The sequence below is a fragment of the Taudactylus pleione genome, unplaced genomic scaffold (assembly GCF_031769625.1).
Source record: "Taudactylus pleione unplaced genomic scaffold, aTauple2 ptg000395l, whole genome shotgun sequence".
Classification (NCBI taxonomy): Eukaryota; Metazoa; Chordata; class Amphibia; order Anura; family Myobatrachidae; genus Taudactylus; species Taudactylus pleione.
In genome coordinates this window covers 2,503,536-2,524,579 of record NW_028284796.1, presented here as the reverse complement: position 1 = coordinate 2,524,579, position 21,044 = coordinate 2,503,536, and the positions used below count along the sequence as shown (strand labels likewise).

Sequence of the window (21,044 nt, the reverse complement as noted above, 5' to 3'; positions counted from 1 at the left end):
AGAGGCAGCACAGAGACCAAAGGTAACCCTGAAGGAGCTGCAGAGTTCCACAGCAGAGACCCTTGTATCTATGCATGTGACCACAATAAGCCGTGCACTCCATAGAGCTGGGCTTTATGGAAGAGTGGCCAGAAAAAAGCCATTACTTAGTGATAAAAATATGAAGACGCAATTTGAGTTTGCCGAAAGGCATGTGGGTCGACTCCCCAAATGTATGGAGGAAGGTGCTCTGGTCAGATGAGACTAAAGTGCAACTTTTCAGGCCACCAAAGAAAACGCTATGTCTGGCGCAAACCCAGCACATCCCATCACCCCAAGAACACAATCCCCACAGTGAAACATGGTGGTGGCAGCATCATGCTGTGGGGATGTTTTTCTGCAGCAGGGACTGTGAAAATGATTCGAGTCGAGGGAAAGATGGATGGTGCTTAATACAGGGATATTCTTGAGCAAAACCTGTTTCAGTCTGCCTGTGATTTGAGACTGGGACGGAGGTTCACCTTCCAGCAGGACAATGATCCGAAGCATACTGCTAAAGCAACACTCGAGTGATTTAAGGGGAGAAGCATTTAAATGTGTTGGAATGGCCTAGTCAAAGCCCAGATCTCAATCCAATTGAGAATCTGTGGTCAGACTTGAAGATTGCTGTTCACAAGCGGAAACCATCCAACATGAAGGAGCTGGAGCAGTTTTGCCTTGAGGAATTGGCAAAAATCCTAGGGGCAAGATGTGGCAAGCTCATAGAGACTTATCCAAAGCGACTTGCAGCTGTAATTGCCGCAAAAGGTGGCTCGACAAAGTACTGACTTAATGGGGGTGAATAGTTATGCACGCTGAAGTTTTCTGTTATGTTGTCCTAAATGTTGTTTGATTCACAATTTAAAAAAAAACCCAGAACTTCACAGTTGTAGGCGTATTCTGTGAATGAAATGATGCACACCTTCAAACAACTCATTTTAATTCCAGGTTGTGAGGCAACAAAACATGAAAAATGCAAATGGGTGTGTGAATACTTTTGCAAGGCACTGTATGTATTATTTTATCATGTGGGCACCATTTATGTAGCCGTAAAATAATAAATGTTGCCATAAAAAAAACCAAAAAAAACATTTATTTACACCAATTAATAATCTTGCCCATTTAATATAATTAATAATGTTCTCTCAATAAACTGAAACATACTGTACATTTTTCAGTCTAATTATGTAATGAAATTTATAATTAAACTAACCTATGTATCCGTCTTCACCCGGGTAGACCTTAGATATTTTCATTTCCTTAATACCATCTTAACTTTACTTACATGCTTAGTTTATTTTATGCCTCTGCTCCAGAGGTGGGGCTGCAGTGAAGTCCAATATATAAAAATAGGGGAGCCACACCAACTGTCACCCCAAATGCTTGCAAACATCACTGGCAGTTGGTGTGGATCCTCTATTTGTATATATTGGACTGTCCTGCAGCCCCACCTCTGAAGCCGCCACTCGACCCATACAATGACCTTACAGCCCCACAGCACTTCGGACATGTTGCTTTGTCACCCAATCAACTCATTCGGAGAAGGAAACATTTTACCACTTTTCACCTGCTTAAGGAGTCAAATTTTGAAAAATCCCTCCTTAGTAGATGTGTACTTCATAGAAGGAATATAGGACCTTATTCAGAGGCGGCCGTACGGTCTACGACCGCACGGCCGCCTCGATGTTTGGCCAGTGCGCATGCGCACGAGGGAGCTGGCTCACTCGTGCGCATGCGTGAGACCCGCTACGACCAACAGCGCCGGTCGTAGCGGGTCTCTTTCCAAAGGGGGCGAGCTGTCGATGTTGATTGACAGCTCGCCCCGTTTGGAAGGCGGGCCGGGGGGGTGGCAGCCCAAACGGAGGCCTACCCATGGGAACGCCTACCGTTTGGGGGAGGCCCCACTGACATCACAAGTGATGTCAGTGGAGAGCTTCCGGCTCTGACAGAGCCAGAAGCTCTCCGGGGCTTACGACAAGTGAGACCCTACCCTAGGCTCTCGTCGTAAGCCCCGATGGTCGCGATGGTCTCTGACCATCGCGACCATCACCCGAGCGGTCGTTAGAGCTGTGGGTGTAAACCCACAGCCTAACGACCGAAACAGAGGCGGGCGGTCAGAATGCAAGCGGCCGCCCAGTTTCTGAGCGACTGCTTGCATCCTCCGACCACCTCTGAATGAGGGCCATACTCCCCAAATTTAATGTTTCTAGGTCAAGGGGTTTGGGCTGGGCGTTGATGAGTCAATCAGCACATTGCACAGGCGGAGGAAACATTTTAGCCCTTTTCACCCCCTTAGGAGTCAAATTTCAATAAATCCCTGCTTAGTGTGTGTCTACGTCATGGAAGGAATATACTACCCGACTTTTATATTTCTAGGTCCAGGGGATTGGGCTGGGTGTTGATGAGTCAGTGAGTCAGTCAGTCAGGACATTTGATTATATATGTATATATATATAATGTGTAGATTAATGTGTAGATTAATGTCCTTGTTACCAGTGCTTTGTAGTTCCTCACCTTCTTTGCCAGATAGATGAAGAAGTTTTACGGCAGTTTTGTGGCTTTTTTCCAGGGTTTTAACTTTTTACCAAGCCACAGATGGTTTATCCATTTGACCGGCTACACCGTAGAATAGTAAATACACCAGTTAGGACATCAAAACCTCCTGTGATGTGAGGCAGTTTCAGAGGCAGTTTCAATTTCAGTTCCCCAGCAGTTTCAATTCCATGTTGCTTAGTAAATCTAGCCCTGAAATCAATTTGAAATTTAAATTTTTCTGTGTATATGTCTGCATTTTACCTGGTATAAATAACTCACATGCTTAAACCAAAGAATAAATGTTTTTTTTTTTTTTTTTTAATTAAAACTGGCAACGGTCAGTGCTAATTTATAATATGTTTTGCCGGGAACAATCTTTTAGGGGGCATTTTTTGCGGTGCATTTGTTGTCAAGAACATGGTATACTAATAGTATTTAAAATTTCCATAAATAGCCGTTATTAAGAGACATTTTTCAGAAGAGAGGTTGTGTTGGCAGAGGAAATAGGTGTCAGTGGTGGAAGTGGGAGGTTGGAACTACAAGTTAATTGAAGAAAAACTGAGAGCTTGTGTACTTGTGTGCAGTCACTGTGGGAAAGCCGCACTGACGGTAGGTCAGAGAAGAAAATAGAGCAGTCCTCCCTATTTACATATTACCACGTATTGAACTGCAGTGCTCTGGAATAGAACTTGTTTTCCAAACAGAGTTGATCATGTAGTATACAGGCCACACATGGTAAAATGTTTGCGTGTGTGGCCAGCATAAGCAAACTGGTAGATGATGTTCAGCTATATTCTAGTTATTGGAAGCTTGTGAGTAACTTAGTGTACATTGCAGTTTAAAGTTACCCATTGAAATTGAATTTCCATGCCGCATATTCACATATTCATGATTTCTGTTTGAAGAGGTTTCAAGATTTTATGGCTGGGAGATTTGTTATTTCTAGAAAATAAGATGCATTTGCGCACATTACAGAATAAATGTATGTTTACAAATGATACTGCGGCTGATGCTAACTGAACATATGTCTATTTGTTTAGAATAAAATATGCAAATTAGTACTGCGCATGCCCACAGACAGTGTACACCTACAACCGTATGCAGATTTCATTGCATCTTACACTTGCGACTCCTGTGATGGGGGACAAAGGGGAGTCCGATTATAGTGAGTGTGTAATTGGGACTGGAGACACAGATACATCTGTCAGCTGACGTGTGACATGTAGGTGACTGAGGGCTGGTGCAAATACAAAATAATGATTAGCTAATCGTCACTGATTGGCTGACTGCGGATTCACCACTGAAGCTTTCTTCATTGCTCATGCCTGTATTACATGGTTTAGAGGGTGTTTTACCATGACATTCTTTTTACTGTCCTTGGTAGACGTGAAGTGTGATTATATAGTACCTGTGTATTATTTTTATTCAAACCAAAACTATTAATAGCAAATACTACTATCACATACTATGTATGTTAAAATAAATGTTCGCACATGAGGTAGCCCCAGAACATTCACAATGCACTAATGGGTTTGCGTTGGATATATCTGATGTACAGTATTTCTGACATAGGGGGAGATGTATCAAGCCTCCTAAAGTGTGGAGAGTGGGGAAGTTGCCCACAGCAACCAATCAACTCTGCCTATCATTTTATAGAATGTATTAGATAAACAGAGGCATCCCAAGGAGCGGTACGGGGGCTGTGGACCGCACCTGGGTGTTATCCTTCCAGGGGTGACACCAAAATGCCAGCTCCTCCGCAATGACAGGGAACCAGGTGCTGCACTGTGACATTATTGTGCAGCACCCGGCTTCTGTCACTGGGGAAGAGCTGGCAGTGCAGGCCCAGTGTCCAGGGGCAGCTCAGCATCTTCGGGAATGCTGTGCACGCCCCCGGAGTGATGTAAACGTGGGCATCTCGATAGACGATGCCTCTTCCCGCGAAGGCACACCCCTTCCCACAAGGCCACGACCCCTTTTTGGACGCGCATGCAGGGTAGCTATTTAGCGCACTGGGTGTAACAGACAGTGCCGCCGCTGTAGATAAATACTAGCTATAAGCTGATTGGTTGCTATGGGCAACTTCTCCACTTATTAGGAGGATTGATATGTCTCCCCCATAATCCTGGTGCACATACAGTACTACTGGTGTAGAACTGGACACATCTTGAGATGCCCATAAAGGCATACAGTATGTGTGCGTAAATACGATATTTTATGTGCCTTTTTGGATGTACATACATCCATTGCAGTATCCGCCGCACTGTGTCACTGGGGATGGGTACAGGATGTCGGCACTCGGGACCCAGATGTTCAGAATCCTGACGCCGGCATCCCGATGGGGTTAGGATACCGACACCTATCGGTCGGTATCCTAATCTACCCCTCTCCTAACCCTCCCTCCCTGGTGCTTGAATCTAACCTCTCCCACCGGTGCCTAAACCTAACCTCTCCGCACCCTAAACCTAACTTGCATTCTGACCGCCAGAATCCACATGATCGGTATATTTTGACCGCATCCCATCTCAATGATTTACTCTTTATTTTAGTGCTGTGTTTAATATCTGTTTTGTTTTTAAATGATATTGCAGGTTTCGTCTTGATATTTACCGATGTTTGGCCAGTCCAGCCCTTATAATGTTAACAGAAGAGGATCCTATTCTGCGAGCCTTTGAACTCAGTGCAGATTTGAAGGAACTTAGTCTTGTAGAGGTGGAATTTAGGTAAGTGAAATGTTCAAGTTATATTGTCTTTATTTAGTTATATATTAGGGACTGTCTAATCCCGGCAGGTGTCTAATGACAGGCGTCGAAATCCCGTTGCCTGTCATTTTACCTACGCCGGGAGCCTGACGCCCAGCATACCGATCGAAGGTACGCCGGGGCGGCGGGCGCCGACAGCCGCGGGGGGGTGGGTTAGGTTAGGGACTCTCGGGGTTGGGACTTAGGGTTAGGCACCCCCCGGGAGGGTTAGGTTACGGGAAGGGGGGTTAGGGTTAGGCATTCCCCCTGGAGACTTAGGTTTAGGCTGCGGGGAAGGGGGGGTTAGGTTTAGGCACTTACAAGGGGGGTTAGGGTTAGGCACTTACAGGGTGGGTTAGGGCTAGGCACTTACGTGGGGGGTTAGGGTTAGGCACTTGGGGGGGGGGGGGGGTTAGTGAATATAGAAAATACTTACCTGTCGGGATCTTCACTGCCGGTCTTCCAGCGTCGGGCGGTATTTTATACCAATCCCATATATTATCACGCATGTTTAAAGAATCAATAAATGACTCTATAAGATGGAATCTGTTGTGGAATGGCAAATATCCACTAAAGTCATTTAGGAATGTGTAAACCTGGTACACATAGGGTCCTGGCAGATCTGCATATTGGAAATGACCATAGGTAATAGCTGTCTTACTGGTAATGCACTGTATAGGCAGGAACATAATAAGGATGCTTGTAGAAAACAAATGGTCTTCTACGGAGATTGGCAACCCTGTGACACAGAATTAGAGGCAAGGAATAAATACCAGACAATATTTGACATAACTGGATCGTTGATAGATGTCATTACTAATGTGTTTTACCTTCACTGACCACTATGCTATACATTCCTTCATGTAACACTACAATAAGTCATGTGACATAAGTGGTGTGCAATATGAAGTGCTCTCAGATCGGCGCTTTTCCTGCCCCTGTCCTGATTCATGAGCGCAGGTGATGGTTGAGACTCGTACCTTCTCTTTAGCTGATAATATTGTATTAACATAATGAAAAACAAAATGAAGAAAATGTTTTTGTTGCTTGATACATGTACTTAAAATGAATCAATGTCAATCAAAATGTCTTGACTCATTTTATGCAGCTGATTAAATGACGTGCACCTGGACTGACAGATTGTATGGTGATACCAAGCTAAAGTTCTGTGTATTCATCTACAAACTACATTCAGCATATTTAAAAAATAATTCTGAGTTGCTGAGATACAGTAGTATGATCACGGTTTGTAACTGTTTTTATTGCATTTGTTTTTTTAGTATTTCCACAGCAAATTACCTTTGTATTGAATAAGAATAATATCCTTGAACCGAAGGTGTCTGCATATTGTCTTAGCTGTTATAGTAGAACAGACATTGCCCTATTATAGATAAATCAGGAGCTTTGTACTACACATCTTTCAACTTTCTAGGAATGATTATGAAGAGCTTGCTCAGAAGTGTAAGACATTTGCAAAGGACTTGTTGGCTCAGGCCAGGAACTCCCGGGAACTTGAGGTGATTTTAAACCATCAGTCCAGTGACGAACCATTGGACAAGAGAGGACTTCTCGAGGAACGAATGAATTTGAGTCGTTTGAAGCTGGCGATCAAGTACAACCAAAAGGAGGTGGGCATATCTGAGTGATATCCACTACAGTAAAATACTCCAAACAGCTCATTTAGAATAATCTCTGCAAACTACAGCACTCTATAATATATTGCCTCATTATAAATCAAAGATAATATGTATAGTACTAAATCTTAGCTACTACTGTATTTAGCATGAATGTGTACTGAAAGATATCTATAGAACCTATTCCTGGAGACATGTAGTATGTGTATTTGCAGACATATATAGAATGTGTACATGGAGACATATATAGAATGTGTACATGGAGACATATATAGAATGTGTACATGGAGACATATATAGAATGTGTACATCGAAACCTACAGTATATAGAATGTGTACATGGAGACATATATAGAATGTGTACATCGAGACCTACAGTATATAGAATGTGTACATGGAGACATATATGGAATGTGTACAGAAAGTCATAAATAGAATGTGTACTTGGAGACATAAGAGTATATTTACTAAAGTGCGGGTTTTTAGAAGTGTAGTTGTTGCCCATACGAAATGTCTTGTTACAGTGTCAGCGCCTGTGACACTATAACGTAGCGTTTCACATGCAGATACACTCGCAGTTGCACACAGAACAAAGGCATGCTGCATATCATTTTAATCAGCAGAAGCGGCATGTGCGTTCTATGTGCACCGCTGTGCAAATAAGACGCATTTGGAGGTAAAAAGTTTCATGAAAAGACATTAAGCGCTACTGAGTCACACCACGGCATGGCGCGACTAGAAGGGATGTTTAACATACAAGGAGGCTAGATGTACACATCTGTAGAATGTGTACCTGGAAATATATAGAGCATGTACTTAGAGACATATATAGAATGTGTACTTGGTGACATATACAATGTTTTTGCACCGTTCATGGTTTCATATTCAAGAGTCCCCTGGTCTCCTGTGACAATAGGAGTTTCCTATGTTTCCTCAATGTGAAATTGTTAATTGTGTTTATATAAATATAATGTGACGACATTTTCCTACTGACATTTCCATCTGTTTCTCTTTATGTTTAGTTTGTATCTCAATCCAACTGCCAACAGTTTCTCAACACAGTCTGGTTTGGGCAAATGGCGGGCTACAGACGGAAACATACATGCAAGAAGATACTGATTGTTCTCTCTGTGGGGATTTGCTGGCCATTACTCTCCCTGTGCTATCTGCTAGCTCCCAAGTCACAAGTTGGACGGATAATTCATACCCCCTTCATGAAATTCATCATACATGGGGCATCTTACTTTACATTCCTGCTGTTTCTCAACCTATATTCCTTGGTCTACAATGAGGATAAGAAGAACACAATGGGACCAGCCTTGGAAAGGATAGACTATCTGCTTATTATATGGCTCATAGGTAAGTTATCTTGCCTCTAGATTACTATAAGCCTATGTAATAATTATAATTTGCTGTTGGAGCTATGCTGTCACTGAACCATAGCCAATCAGTTACTTCATTTGTACTTTGATGTGCATTGTTACTTGCACCCTTCTTTGTTTTCTATGCTATGGACTTACATGATTACTATTTAGTGGTCTCCTTGTTAAATTATAGCACTAGCCACAAACAATATAACAACAACAGCGTCATTATTACCTTAGTGACTTTGGTGTACGTATTGGTAGTACAACTTGGATAAGGGGACCACGGGACGCCGTGTTTACCCCCCCGGAATCCACAACAGAATTCATCCGACATTTCTGATTGTGAAACACACAGCAACTTTAAGCAATACAGTCTACTTAACCATCCATTATTCATTATTATTATTATTTGGGCTTTATGTATTGTAGTGACTATTTTATTCACAAGATTCATATAGGGATTAGACCACAGATTTTCCTGGATGAAAATACCATTCTGGTTTGAATATTATATGATCTTTTACATCTGTAAAGTATTTTTGAATATTATGTGATCTTTTACAACAGTAAAGTATTTTTGAATATTATGTGATCTTTTACATCAGTAAAGTATTTTTAAATATTATGTGATCTTTTACAACAGTAAAGTATTTTTGAATATTATGTGATCTTTTACAACAGTAAAGTATTTTTGAATATTATATGTTCTTTTACATCAGTAAAGTGTTTTGTCAACATTATGATCGTTTTCACATGAGATTCCTGATTATTACCCACTTGCACACCTTATAGGATTGGACAAGATCTTATCCTTACTCCAAACATAGGGGCATAGAGAGGGAACTCATAGATTTGTGACTCCCGCCCACGACAATAAGTCAGATTACACCGTGTCAGGAAAGGAGCAGTGCGTAGTAATATCTCGATTTATGATTGACATGCAAGCAGCGTCTGGGAAAGGTAACAGGGAGTGGCAGGCGCGTCCAGACAGTTTTTGGGGCACATTAGTGTGCAGAAAAGAAGATCCTACTGATATGATTTGCTCAGGTTAGTAATTGTTTAGTCATTTTAATTTTATCAGTCTAATACAGAAAGTCCAGAATCAGGGAACTATTACAATGACTAGTGTATTTTGTTAATGATAATGCTTGCTTTACCACTCACATTGTAGCAAATAAGTAATTAGATTTGGTCAGCCACCTACATAGCCAACACTGCCCTCTGCCAAGCGCTGCATCACTTTTATCCTTTATCCTAACTTCTTCTAAATGATCTCAACTGTTTCCTGAGCTGCAGCCAGACCTGGAACCAGACCAACATGTTTACAAGAATCTGTGTACTAGAGTATCAGTGACACAGCTCCCAGGCCTGGAAGAAACTAACCTTTCTACTTCAGGGTCCATAGGGGGTCCACAGGGTTGACCTTGGGGTATAGGTTGGGAACCAAATCCGGGCACCACGCAGTTAAAGCTTTTAGCTCCCAGGATGCACTGGGTCCACTCTCCCTATAACCCCACCCCCAAGCCAGAGGCACCTCAGTTTAAGTTGGTGCCCGGCCGGAGTCGGGTCACCGTTAGCGCAGGGGGAGCTGATTAGCAGCCCCTAAGCTTATTTTATTTTTTTAGGGACAAAGTTTTTTCATAGACTTTGGACTCTTCAGAGCGGCAGCGTCGGACTGTCCATAGGACGTCTAAGCTGCCGCTCCGTCACCCCGCTGGCGCTGAGACGCCAGTACAGATCTGGGGATCTCAGCGGGACCCCAGAGTCTGTACTAGCCGGACTCTGCGGGCGCCCAGGACTGCTGCCGGATCCACGGGGAGCAGGTAAGGTCGCGGATCACCGCTTGCGGTGATCCGCGCATTTCAAATGCAGTCCTGTGCCTCCGGTCTCAGGGGACAGACCGGAGGCGCCGGCAGTGGCGGCGGGCCCCCCATACCCCGTGTGTCCACTAGACCACCAGGGACTTAACGATCGGTGCAGGGAGCCGGCGTCCCGGGGGTTAATAGCCGGCCAGGGGAGGCAGCCTTCCCTGTTACAGCGGCTCCTCCCCTCAGCTCAGCGCGCCTTTCAGTATCCATAGTCTGGCGTCGCTGAGCTGCTTCCTCCGCGGGCCACGCTTCTTCTGAGGTCTCCAGCGGCCATTTTATCTCTGTGGTGCAGCAGAAATCTCTGGAGATGGCAGTGAGTCCAGTCCCCCTGCGTACCTCACCATCAGGTCAGTGTACACAGCGCTGTAGCCTTCCCAGACACTGAATCTGGGCAGTTGAATGCAGTGTAATAGTGCAGTATATTATATGACATGTTTATGTATATATGTATATATCTGCATTGTATGTGACTTATGCTAGTGCTGACTGTACTTTATTCTCTCACCTGTCAGTGTATATCTATCCCTTTTCTTTATCTGCCCTAATACAGCTGTACTTAGGGTGGTTCTGAGACCTCACATTTATATACTTGTTAATATTTGTGTGGTTTGTCACATACTGTTGCGTGCTGCACGTTGCCATATTTTAGATGGAACTGTGTGTTGCATACGCTGAAAATGGGTCCCTGCAGCTATTTTTGGCATCAGTCAGGACCAGTATAGTGCTGCTTAATATTTCCGCCAAGATGGGTCAGATATGTCTGACCAGGAGATAGAGCGTTATACTGCACCCATTTTTACTATCCTGCAAGTCATGTGCTGCAGGTGTTAGTGCGGAGGATTTGACTCATAAAGGGTTCTGTATGTGGCGTCATCTGGTGCCGGCCTCTTTCACGACCCCCTTGGGCGGTTTGTTTTCTCGGGATCCTCTCAATTGCGGATCGCCGGGCGGGCCCCATTGTTGTACCTCACTTGGGGTTACTTCACCATACTGCCCTTTTCATCTCAGGGTATCTCGCAGCTTCTTGCACTCTTCCCCTGTGACACAGACTACCGCTCCCTGCAGGGTTTTTTTTTGCAGTATATGAATTCCCCCTGGTGCCACAATAGTCTGTCATTCCCCTTGCAGGGATTACCACAACAGCCACCCTGGGTGGATGTCGTTTTCTACGAAACGCTAATTGGCGTGGTTGACGCCCTGTGGTTACTTCCCAGTTGGCTCTGCCGTGAACTGGGTACTGTTCGGGGCTCTTTCCCTCTTACACGGGGGGAAGCCTATTTCAGGTATTATTATCCCTGCTTTAGGGCTGGTAGCAGGTCCATTCTGGTTAGAGTGAATGTTGACCTGCACCTGTATCATACACCCTCAGTATTGCGTGCCTTCGGGTTACCTGTTGCTGACTAGCGGGTGGATCGCATAGCGGGACTCTGGCTGTTGCCAGATAGGAGGTGTTACAACAGTGTTTGGCCTCCTGTCCCAAATTCCCTGAGGGCATCACGAGCCCCTCCTGGGGGGGATGGGCGTGTTACTCGTCTGATTACAGACGTTACTACGCCTCCCATTCCTGCGTGGTCGGATTCTTCGGATCCGTAGGTGGTAACTCTGCCTGAAATCAGTATACTTGCTTTCGGGAGTTGTTACCCATCCTACCATGGCTATAGCATGGTTGGTTAATACTATTGCATATTGGGTTGATGCATTTGTAACGTTTTTTCCCCTCCAACACGTCGGGGGTTCAAATGTATTTGGTCGCTCATGTAATATATGCAGTTGTCATAGGTGGACATGCCTATATTGGATACCAGTCTCCTAACTTTCAGAGTTCCGGCTGCGACTGTATCCTCCGTAATACCCTATGGCTGCGCTCTGAGAATGCAGAGGTGCAGATACCATCTTTAGGGTTGATATTGTTTGGTCCTGACCTTGACAAGATTGTAGTAACATTGGCAGTATTACTAACGACAAGTTTACCGCTTTCAGCTATGCACACTACAAGGCCTCAGACTAAGTCTGTTAAGTCTTTTTTGTCCTCTCGGTCAGCCTAAAGGTCTGTTTCTTCGTAGACTGTCGGCATCTACAAGGGCCGACATATCCAGTACCGAGCAGGCCTGGACTGCCAGCCGATCCTGCTTCTGAACCTACGGATATCTCTTCAGTCTGACGGGACAGGCCTACAACTGGGAGATACCGATTTTCTCAGTTCGCCCGGTATTAGTGTCAAGTTGCCGCGGCTACGTGGGTAGGAGGGTACGCCCTCTTTACAAGGGCCTTACAGATCCAGAAAGCTATGCAGTTGTTGCGGTAAGCGGAGCTAATTGGGCCATCCCCACTATCTCAGTGAGGGACTGGTTGTTCTGTTTTCTTTCTGGTGCGGTGGCTGAATGGTCCTCTTTGGCCTGTTCTCTGTCTCAATTCCCTGAACCAGTTCCTAAAGCTACCTGGGCTCAGGAGGAAATCCCTATGCTCCATCATACGATGTTTGGAACCTGGGGACTTTAGGGTATCACTGGATATACAGGACGCGTGCCTACGGGTACTTACAGAGACCTTTCCTCAGCATGGGCTGAGGTTTGCTGTATCACAGCAACACTTACAATTTTTCGGGCTCTGCCTGTTGGGACTGTCCTCAGCCCCACAGGGGTTTACCAGCGTTTTGGATTTTCTGACAGTTCTTCTGTTCAGTATATCCCAATGCTCCTGTACCTGGACGGCCTCCTGCTCTTAGCGGGATCACCGGGGTACTTTACGGCCAGGTCAGGATGACTGTGGCTTCTTCAGGGTGCAGACGTTTAATCAACGGGGAAAAAGTCCTCCCTGCATCCCTCTCTGGGTATTCTTCATCTAGGATCCCTGCTGGGTTCTCAGAATCTGAGAATTCTTCTGGCGTAAGACGGAATCTCCTCTCTTCCATTAGGAGTACATGGTTGTCTGCGCAGTCGACAGATGTCTTTACACTCTGGGATGCATGGTGGAATGGGCTCAGTTCCATTCCAGGCCTTTCCATAATTGGCTCATCTCCAGATGGAATGAGTTTTTTCTGTCGGATAACTGTTCAAACGATGATGCTCTCTCCGGAGGCAAGTCGGTCCCTGTCCGGGTGGCTATGGCCATCTCGTCCAGGGTTTTCTTTGCTAGGGACAGTGTCTGGACCGAATCCTTTTCAGTGCAGTTGGACGTCTGTCGATTCCACCCTGTCAATTAACTTACTCTGGCATAACTCTTGTTTCCCGGTGAACCTGAAAAGGTTCAGTCCGACAGGGTCAGGACAGTGGCTTCCTTTTTAGCAACACTGTTCGTTGGGTGGCAATGACAGGTATGTCACATATTCGGACATAGTCCGAGGGTCTCCTCCCGACCATCTCGGCAGCGTTCATTTCAGGAGCTCTCCATTGGGAAGCGGGAGTCCTCAGCCGTCACGACGTGCATCCCGGGGACTAGTCTCTTCCCCAAGAGAGGTTTCATCTCCTGGTGAGCAGGGGGGGCCCCCCTGAGGTGACCCTCATGGCCTTCTGACTTTATCACACTAGGGTGTTACAGTTCAGCTCTGGGGATTCTGAAGCAAACTTCAGCGACTCTTTGTCGGTGAAGTGGTCCTTCCACTTTGTGTACCTGTGTTCTCCGGTCTCCCTTCTTCCTCGAGGTCTTTGGAAGTGTTTTCAATCGAGACGGAGATGCTTTCCTGCTGGTGGTTCCTGCTTGCCCCAGATGTCAGGGGTACTTGGATCTTCGGAGTCTCTACATCGATACTCCATCCCTGATGCTTCACTGCCCGGACCTGTTGTCTCAGGGTCCTTGGTTTTGCCTTGGACCTGGGTCGTTTGTCTTTGACTGTGTCCTTACAGTGGTCTTACGGCTTCCCTGGCTTTGTCATCGTTGGAATGATTAGAGCACATGGATCAGCTTTTGCTGGGACCTACCACAAACTGTGGCAGCCATAAATCTTATGGTATTGTACCTGTCGATACAATCCTCCGGTGTCCAGGATTTCCAGATATTCTGGCATTCCTTCCGGCTGGCTTGGGTTTCACACTTGGCCTGGTCTTCCTGACAGTGCGGATCTCTACACTGTCAGTATGGTTAAGATATGGAATTGCTTCACTCTGGTATCCAGTTCATCCTTTGGAGTGTTTTCTTGATTATGCCTCCATTTGTCCTCCCTAGGGACTCCTTGGGAGTAAGTAGTGGTTCTTCGTTACCTCCGGGGACAGTCAATGGAACCGCTGGTTGTGATAGCCATTACATGGTCTATTGCTTAGGCTCTCTCTTTCTCTCAGGGTGTTTATATCAACCAGGAGAGTGTCTGAATTGGGAGCGTTCTCATGTAGCTCCCTCTTCTGGAGGGCATCATGTCAGGGTGGGAGTTGCTCTCGCCCTGTGTTTCTTCTTAGTGGTTTTCAGGTTCCATATTATTCTGGAACTTATGGTACGGCCATTCTGTCCCCAGTCCTCTCGGCTGGTGTGGCCTCATTGACTGTGGTCTGGCCTCTTTGGATTTATGTGATCCGTTCAGGTTCCTTACGGAAATCGGACTCCTTATTGGTGGTCTGAGATTTCTGGTTTTCACAGGAAAGGATGGCCGGCCTATAACCAAATGTTGACTTGGATGGCCTCGTAGGTCTTCCTCAGGGGCCTACCCATGGGTAGGCCTTCCTGTTGTTGATGCTTGTTTTTTCTCGGGCCATGTGACCCTCGTGTGCGGCTCGCTGTGGCACCTCGGCTGTTTTGCCTTACTAGGTGGCCACGTGGTCTTCTGTCCACACCTTTTTAAGGTTCTAGGCATTGGTTTCCTTTGCCTCTCAGGATGCTTCCTTTTTGGCGACGGATTCTCCTCTCAGCACAGGAGCGTCCCCACCCTTGGTTGAACTGCTTTGGGACATCCCCAAGGTCAACCCTGTGGACCCCCTATGGACCCTGAAGTAGAAAACAAGAGATATGGTAAGAACTTACCTTTGTTATCTCTGTTTCTACGAAGTCCATAGGGTCCACAGGGCGCCCGCCCTGACGCACCTGGCTTCATATGGGCTGTGTGGCTGGTCACCGGTTTTCCGTCTCCCATTTCGGTGAGTATGGTTATTGAGTGTTCCAGTTTTCTCTCTCTTTTTCTCTCCTCCTCCGGCCTTTGGCTACTTACAAACTGAGGTGCCTCTGGCTTGGGGGTGGGGTTATAGGGAGAGTGGACCCAGTGCATCCTGGGAGCTAAAAGCTTTAACTGCGTGGTGCCCGGATTTGGTTCCCAACCTATACCCCAAGGTCAACCCTGTGGACCCTATGGACTTCGTAGAAACAGAGATAACAAAGGTAAGTTCTTACCATATCTCTTGTTTTCTGCTCCCTGCACTCCTGATAGTACTATACCTATACACATCTGCTCGTTTATAATTATGGTAATGGACACCCAGCTAAGATGGGTAATTCACTGGCTCTGTTCAAAGTATTTACACTGTATACAGTTTTCTCACCACAGATATGATATGTCTTAATCTTTCCCCGAGTGTCTTGTATTATTTACTATATAATGGTTGAATGTGCCACAAAATAAATATATTTTTCCGGAAACACCACAAGTTGTAAGGAGCTATGGCCCTCATTCAGAGCCGCTCGTTAGCGGCAGTACGCTCGTTCCGAGCGATGTTTGCACATCTGCGCATGCGTACGGTTTTTAGTACGCATGCGCGAACCAGTCAGTGCGGCCGAAAATCGTTTGTACGCTATATAGCGAGTGCCTGCTATTTTGAGTGACAGAATGAGGCGTATGTGGGTGGTAACAGGGGAAGGTGCTTGAAAATGGGGAGTGGAGATCCGAACGCAGGCGTGCTTAAAGGTCAAAACGGGCGTTTTATGGGTGTGTATATTTAAAACAGCAGCGTCATTGACCACGTCACTGGGTTATTTTAGAGCCCGAACTGCTCGCAAATTTGTGGTAGCAAACACCAACCACAAGAATAGCGAGCAGTTCATACGCTGGTCGATGTACTCGATTAATCTAATAAATAGCGGACATGACGTATGGTGCGAGCGGCCAGGGGGCGTTTTTAACAAATAAACGAGCGTATGTTTTGCTCGTTCGTTCAGACTTAGAGGTGTGAACAGACTGCAATGTGCGTACGGATCATTTGAATAGCCACCCCTTGTTTTTAAACGAACGACCGCAAATAGCGAACGGCTCTGAATGAGGGCCTAAGCCAGTTACATGGCCAAACATACCTCCTATAGAGCTGCCTGACATACTATGCATTTACGATAAATACATACAGTATATAGTACTGTAAATGCACAGAGTGAGCCCCAATCACCTAAATCAAGCCAGCACAAACTTAGCAGCATACTGATATCAGATACTCATCTGCATGGTGACTTGTACATAATCCTTATGTCCTTTATCAAGGGCCGTTTCCAACAGGGTCATTGGGTCTAATAACAATACAATATGAAACTGAGGGGCTACTGGCTTCCTGCTTTATTGTGTGCCCCCTAAAATGGATATCTTTAATCCCGTATCACAGACACCGTATGCCCCAGTCATCTGAAGCCTGGTTGATGGCGTCCACAATGTCGGCATTCAGACATTCCCTCTCCCTGAACATCTACTTGAAGCCACACACCAAATTCTCCTATTGATAAATTTGACTTCTTCCTGTGGTGTGGTCTCACCCAGATCCCAAAAGTAGTGATGGCCATTAAAGAATTCACCATTGCTGGCCTTCACCGATGGTGCTCTTGGTGCTTTACGTCAATGGCATGAAAGCAATGAAGGAAAACGATTAATAGGCATCACATGCCTAGCATGTCTACTGTGGGACAAGGCGGGACAATCAGAGGAGGGGGCAGTGCGAAGTACAGTGACGGGGGCAGGAGTAAGTTCCATGATTTCTTATCTACTTCACCAACCTATCTCTGGTTAGTGTGCTGCTAAGATAAAAGCTTAATATCTGATGATGGATGATTGGTCTACTACCCCTGGGTTAGCTCAGGGAATGCAATATTCAGCTTTACAGTAACCCTCTATATGAAATGGAGACCACACACTGGGCCTGATTCAGAGCCGGACGCTCTGACCAGAGCGCTTGCTCTGAATGAGGGCCCTCCTTCATGAGAATGGAGTGGCCTCCTGGCCGCTCGCATAGCTGTGGGTGACCACCCACAGCATATGCGAGCGGCCAAAAAGATGGTCGCGATGGTCTTGACCATCGCGACCATCGGACTTACGACGGAGACCCTGCGGTAGGGTCTCCCTGCCACAAGCCCTAGAGTGATTTTGGCTCTATCAGAGCCAAAATCACTCCCACTGACATCACTAGTGATGTCAGTGGGGCCGGCTTCGGACGGTAGGCTTTCCCATGGGAACGCCTCCGTCTGGCCGCCATGCCCCCGGCACGCCCACCAAAGGGGTCGTGCTGTCAATCAACATCGACAGCACGCCCCCTTTGGTGCGAGACCCGGAGCGATGGAAAGCCCGTTGCTCCCCGGGTCTCGCACATGCGCACGACGGAGCTCCCTCCGTCGTGCGCATGCGCAGTGGGGTACATCGACCCACTTGCGAGTGTACTGCCGCTCGCGAGTGGGTCTGAATGACCCCCACTGTTCTTTGTAGGAACACTAGGTGGTACATGACTGATCTAAGTGAGACAATTATAAGCAGCTGTAAATGTGAATAGTATGATTACCTTTAGCCATCAGCTTGTGTGATATTTCCAAAACGCTAAGATGGGAAACATGAAGCACATACTGTATTGCAGGCTATGATATTAGAAACAGAGGCTGTATTTTATGGGTGGCTCAGCATTCATTACGCTTTGTTGGCTGAGATACAGCACACACAGGTAAGTTCTGCAGGAATATTATACCTTGGCATGAACAGTAACAGATTCTGTAGAAAATAGGCTGGTAATACATCTGACAACACTGTACACTATATTCCAGAATCATTACTATGTCATTAATGGTTTAAGCCCCAAGGTGGCCTGGCCACCAGTTACATTGGCACCTAATAGGATTACTCACACTAACGCCACTGTTTCCAAAATATTAACAAAATACCCAAAATGCCTCTTTTCAAACCTTACAAAGCTAGAGGCAATACTGTCTGTACAGAAACTGAAAATACAGTCAGTGCATAAATATTGGGACATTGACAGAAGTTTCAGACTTTGGCCTCTATTCACCACCACAATGGCTTTGAAATGAAACAAACAAGATGTGAATTAACTGCAGACTTTCAGATTTAATTTGAGGGTAATTACATCCAAATCAGGTGAACGGTGTAGGAATCACAACTGTTTCTATATGTGCCTCCCACTTTTTAAGGGGCCAAAAGTAATGGGACAAACTAAACAATCCTAAATCTAACTTTCACTTTTTAATAGTTTGTTGCAAATCCTTTGCAGGCAATTACAGCCTGAAGTCTGGAATGCATAGACAGCACCAGACGCTGGGTTTCATCCCTGGTGATGCTTTGCCAGGCCTCTACTGCAAATGTCTTCAGTTCCTGCTTGTTCTAGGGCATTTTCCCTTCAGTTTTGTCTTCATCAAGTGAAATGCATGCTCAATCGGATTCAGGTCAGGGGATTGACTTGGCCATTGCATAACATTCCACTTTTTAGCCTTAAAAAACTTTGGTTGCTTTTACAGTATGCTTCGGGTCATTGTCTATCTGCACTGTGAAGCGCCGTCCAATGAGTTCTGAAGCATTTGACTGAATATGAGCATATAATATTGCCCGAAACACTTCAGAATTCATTCTGCTGCTTTTGTCAGCAGTCACATCATCAATAAATACAAGGGAACCAGTTCCATTGGCAGCCATACATGCCCACGCCATGACACTACCACCACCATGCTTCACTGATGAGGTGGTATGTTTTGGATCATGAGCAGTTCCTTTCCTTCTCTTCTCTTCCCATCACTCTGGTTCAAGTTGATCTTTGTCTCATCTGTCCATAGGATGTTGTTCCAGAATTGTAATGGCTTTTTTAGATGTTGTTTGGCAAACTCTAATCTGGTCTTCCTGTTTTTGTGGCTCACCAATGGGTTACATCTTGTGGTGAACCCTCTATATTCACTCTTGTGAAGTCTTCTCTTGATTGTTGACTTTGACACATATACATTTACCTCCTGGAGAGTGTTCTTGATTTGGCCAACTGTTGTGAAGGGGTTTTTCTTCACCAGGGAAATAATTCTTTTGTCATCCACCACAGTTGTTTTCCGTGGTGTTCCGGGTCTTTTGGTGTTGCTTAGCTCTCTGGCGTGTTCCTTCTTTTTAAGAATGTTCCAAACAGTTGATTTGGCCACACCTAATGTTTTTGCTATCTCTCTGATGGGTTTGTTTTGATTTTTCAGCCTAATGATGGCTTGCTTCACTGATAGTGACAGCTCTTTGGATCTCATATTGAGAGTTGACAGCAACTGATTCCAAATGCAAATGTTACACCTAGAATCAACTCCAGACCTTTTACCTGCTTAATTGATAATGAAATAACGAGGGAATAGCCCACACCTGTCCATGAAATAGCTTTTGAGTTGATAGTCCCATTACTTTTTGCCCCTTAAAAAGTGGGAGGCACATATTGAAACTGTTGTAATTCCTACACCGTTCACCCGATTTGGATGTAATTACCCTCAAATTAAATCTGAAAGTCTGCAGTTAAAGCACATCTGGTTTGTTTCATTTCAAAGCCATTGTGGTTGTGAATAGAGGCCAAAATCTGAAAATTCTGCCAATGTCCCAATATTTATGGACCTGACTGTATATTATAAGTTTCTGACCAGAAGACAACTCAAGTAAATTTTACTGCATGCACAATAGGCATCATTCTGACTTACTGACACATGCGCGTACCTCTAAACACAGACATAATAGGCATCATTCTTAGTTACTGACACATGTGCGTACCTCCAAACACAGACACAATAGGCATCATTCTGACTTACTGACACGTGTGCGTACCTCCAAACACAGACATAATAGGCATCATTCTTAGTTACTGACACATGTGCGTACCTCCAAACACAGACATAATAGGCATCATTCTTCGTTACTGACACATGTGTGTACCTCCAAACACAGACACAATAGGCATCATTCTGACTTACTGACACGTGTGCGTACCTCTAAACACAGACATAATAGGCATCATTCTTAGTTACTGACACATGCGCGTACCTCCAAACACAGACTTAATAGGCATCATTCTTAGTTACTGACACATGTGCGTACCTCCAAACACAGACATAATAGGCATCATTCTGACTTACTGACACGTACGCGTACCTCCAAACACAGACACAATAGGTATCATTCCGACTTACTGACACATGTGCGTACCTCCAAACACTGACACAATAGGCATCATTCTGACTTACTGACACATGCGTGTACCTCCAAACACAGACATAATAGGCATCATTCTTTGTTACTGACACATGTGCGTACCTCCAAAAACAGACATAATAGGCATCATTCTTAGTTACTGACACATGTGCGTACCTCCAAACACAGACACAATAGGCATCATTCTTAGTTACTGACACATGTGCGTACCTCCAAACACAGACACAATAGGTATCATTCCGACTTACTGACACATGTGCGTACCTCCAAACAATGACACAATAGGCATCATTCTGACTTACTGACACATGCGTGTACCTCCAAACACAGACATAATAGGCATCATTCTTTGTTACTGACACATGTGCGTACCTCCAAAAACAGACATAATAGGCATCATTCTTAGTTACTGACACATGTGCGTACCTCCAAACACAGACACAATAGGCATCATTCTTAGTTACTGACACATGTGCGTACCTCCAAACACAGACACAATAGGCATCATTCTGACTTACTGACACATGCGCATACCTCCAAACACTGACAAAATA

The 21,044-nt window shown here is 45.2% G+C and overlaps 1 protein-coding gene across 3 annotated transcripts in view; it reads left to right on the top strand.

Moving 5' to 3' along the window:
- The window catches only part of TRPC1 (transient receptor potential cation channel subfamily C member 1), a 94,822-nt gene that overhangs the window by 33,618 nt on the left and 40,160 nt on the right, over positions 1 to 21,044 (top strand). For all 3 annotated transcript variants that reach the window (XM_088446272.1, XM_088446270.1, XM_088446271.1), the window contains 3 exons: positions 5,145 to 5,276; positions 6,727 to 6,922; positions 7,951 to 8,287. In XM_088446272.1, the coding sequence (XP_088302398.1) occupies positions 5,145 to 5,276; positions 6,727 to 6,922; positions 7,951 to 8,287 (665 nt within the window). The remainder of the gene's footprint in view (positions 1 to 5,144; positions 5,277 to 6,726; positions 6,923 to 7,950; positions 8,288 to 21,044) is intronic.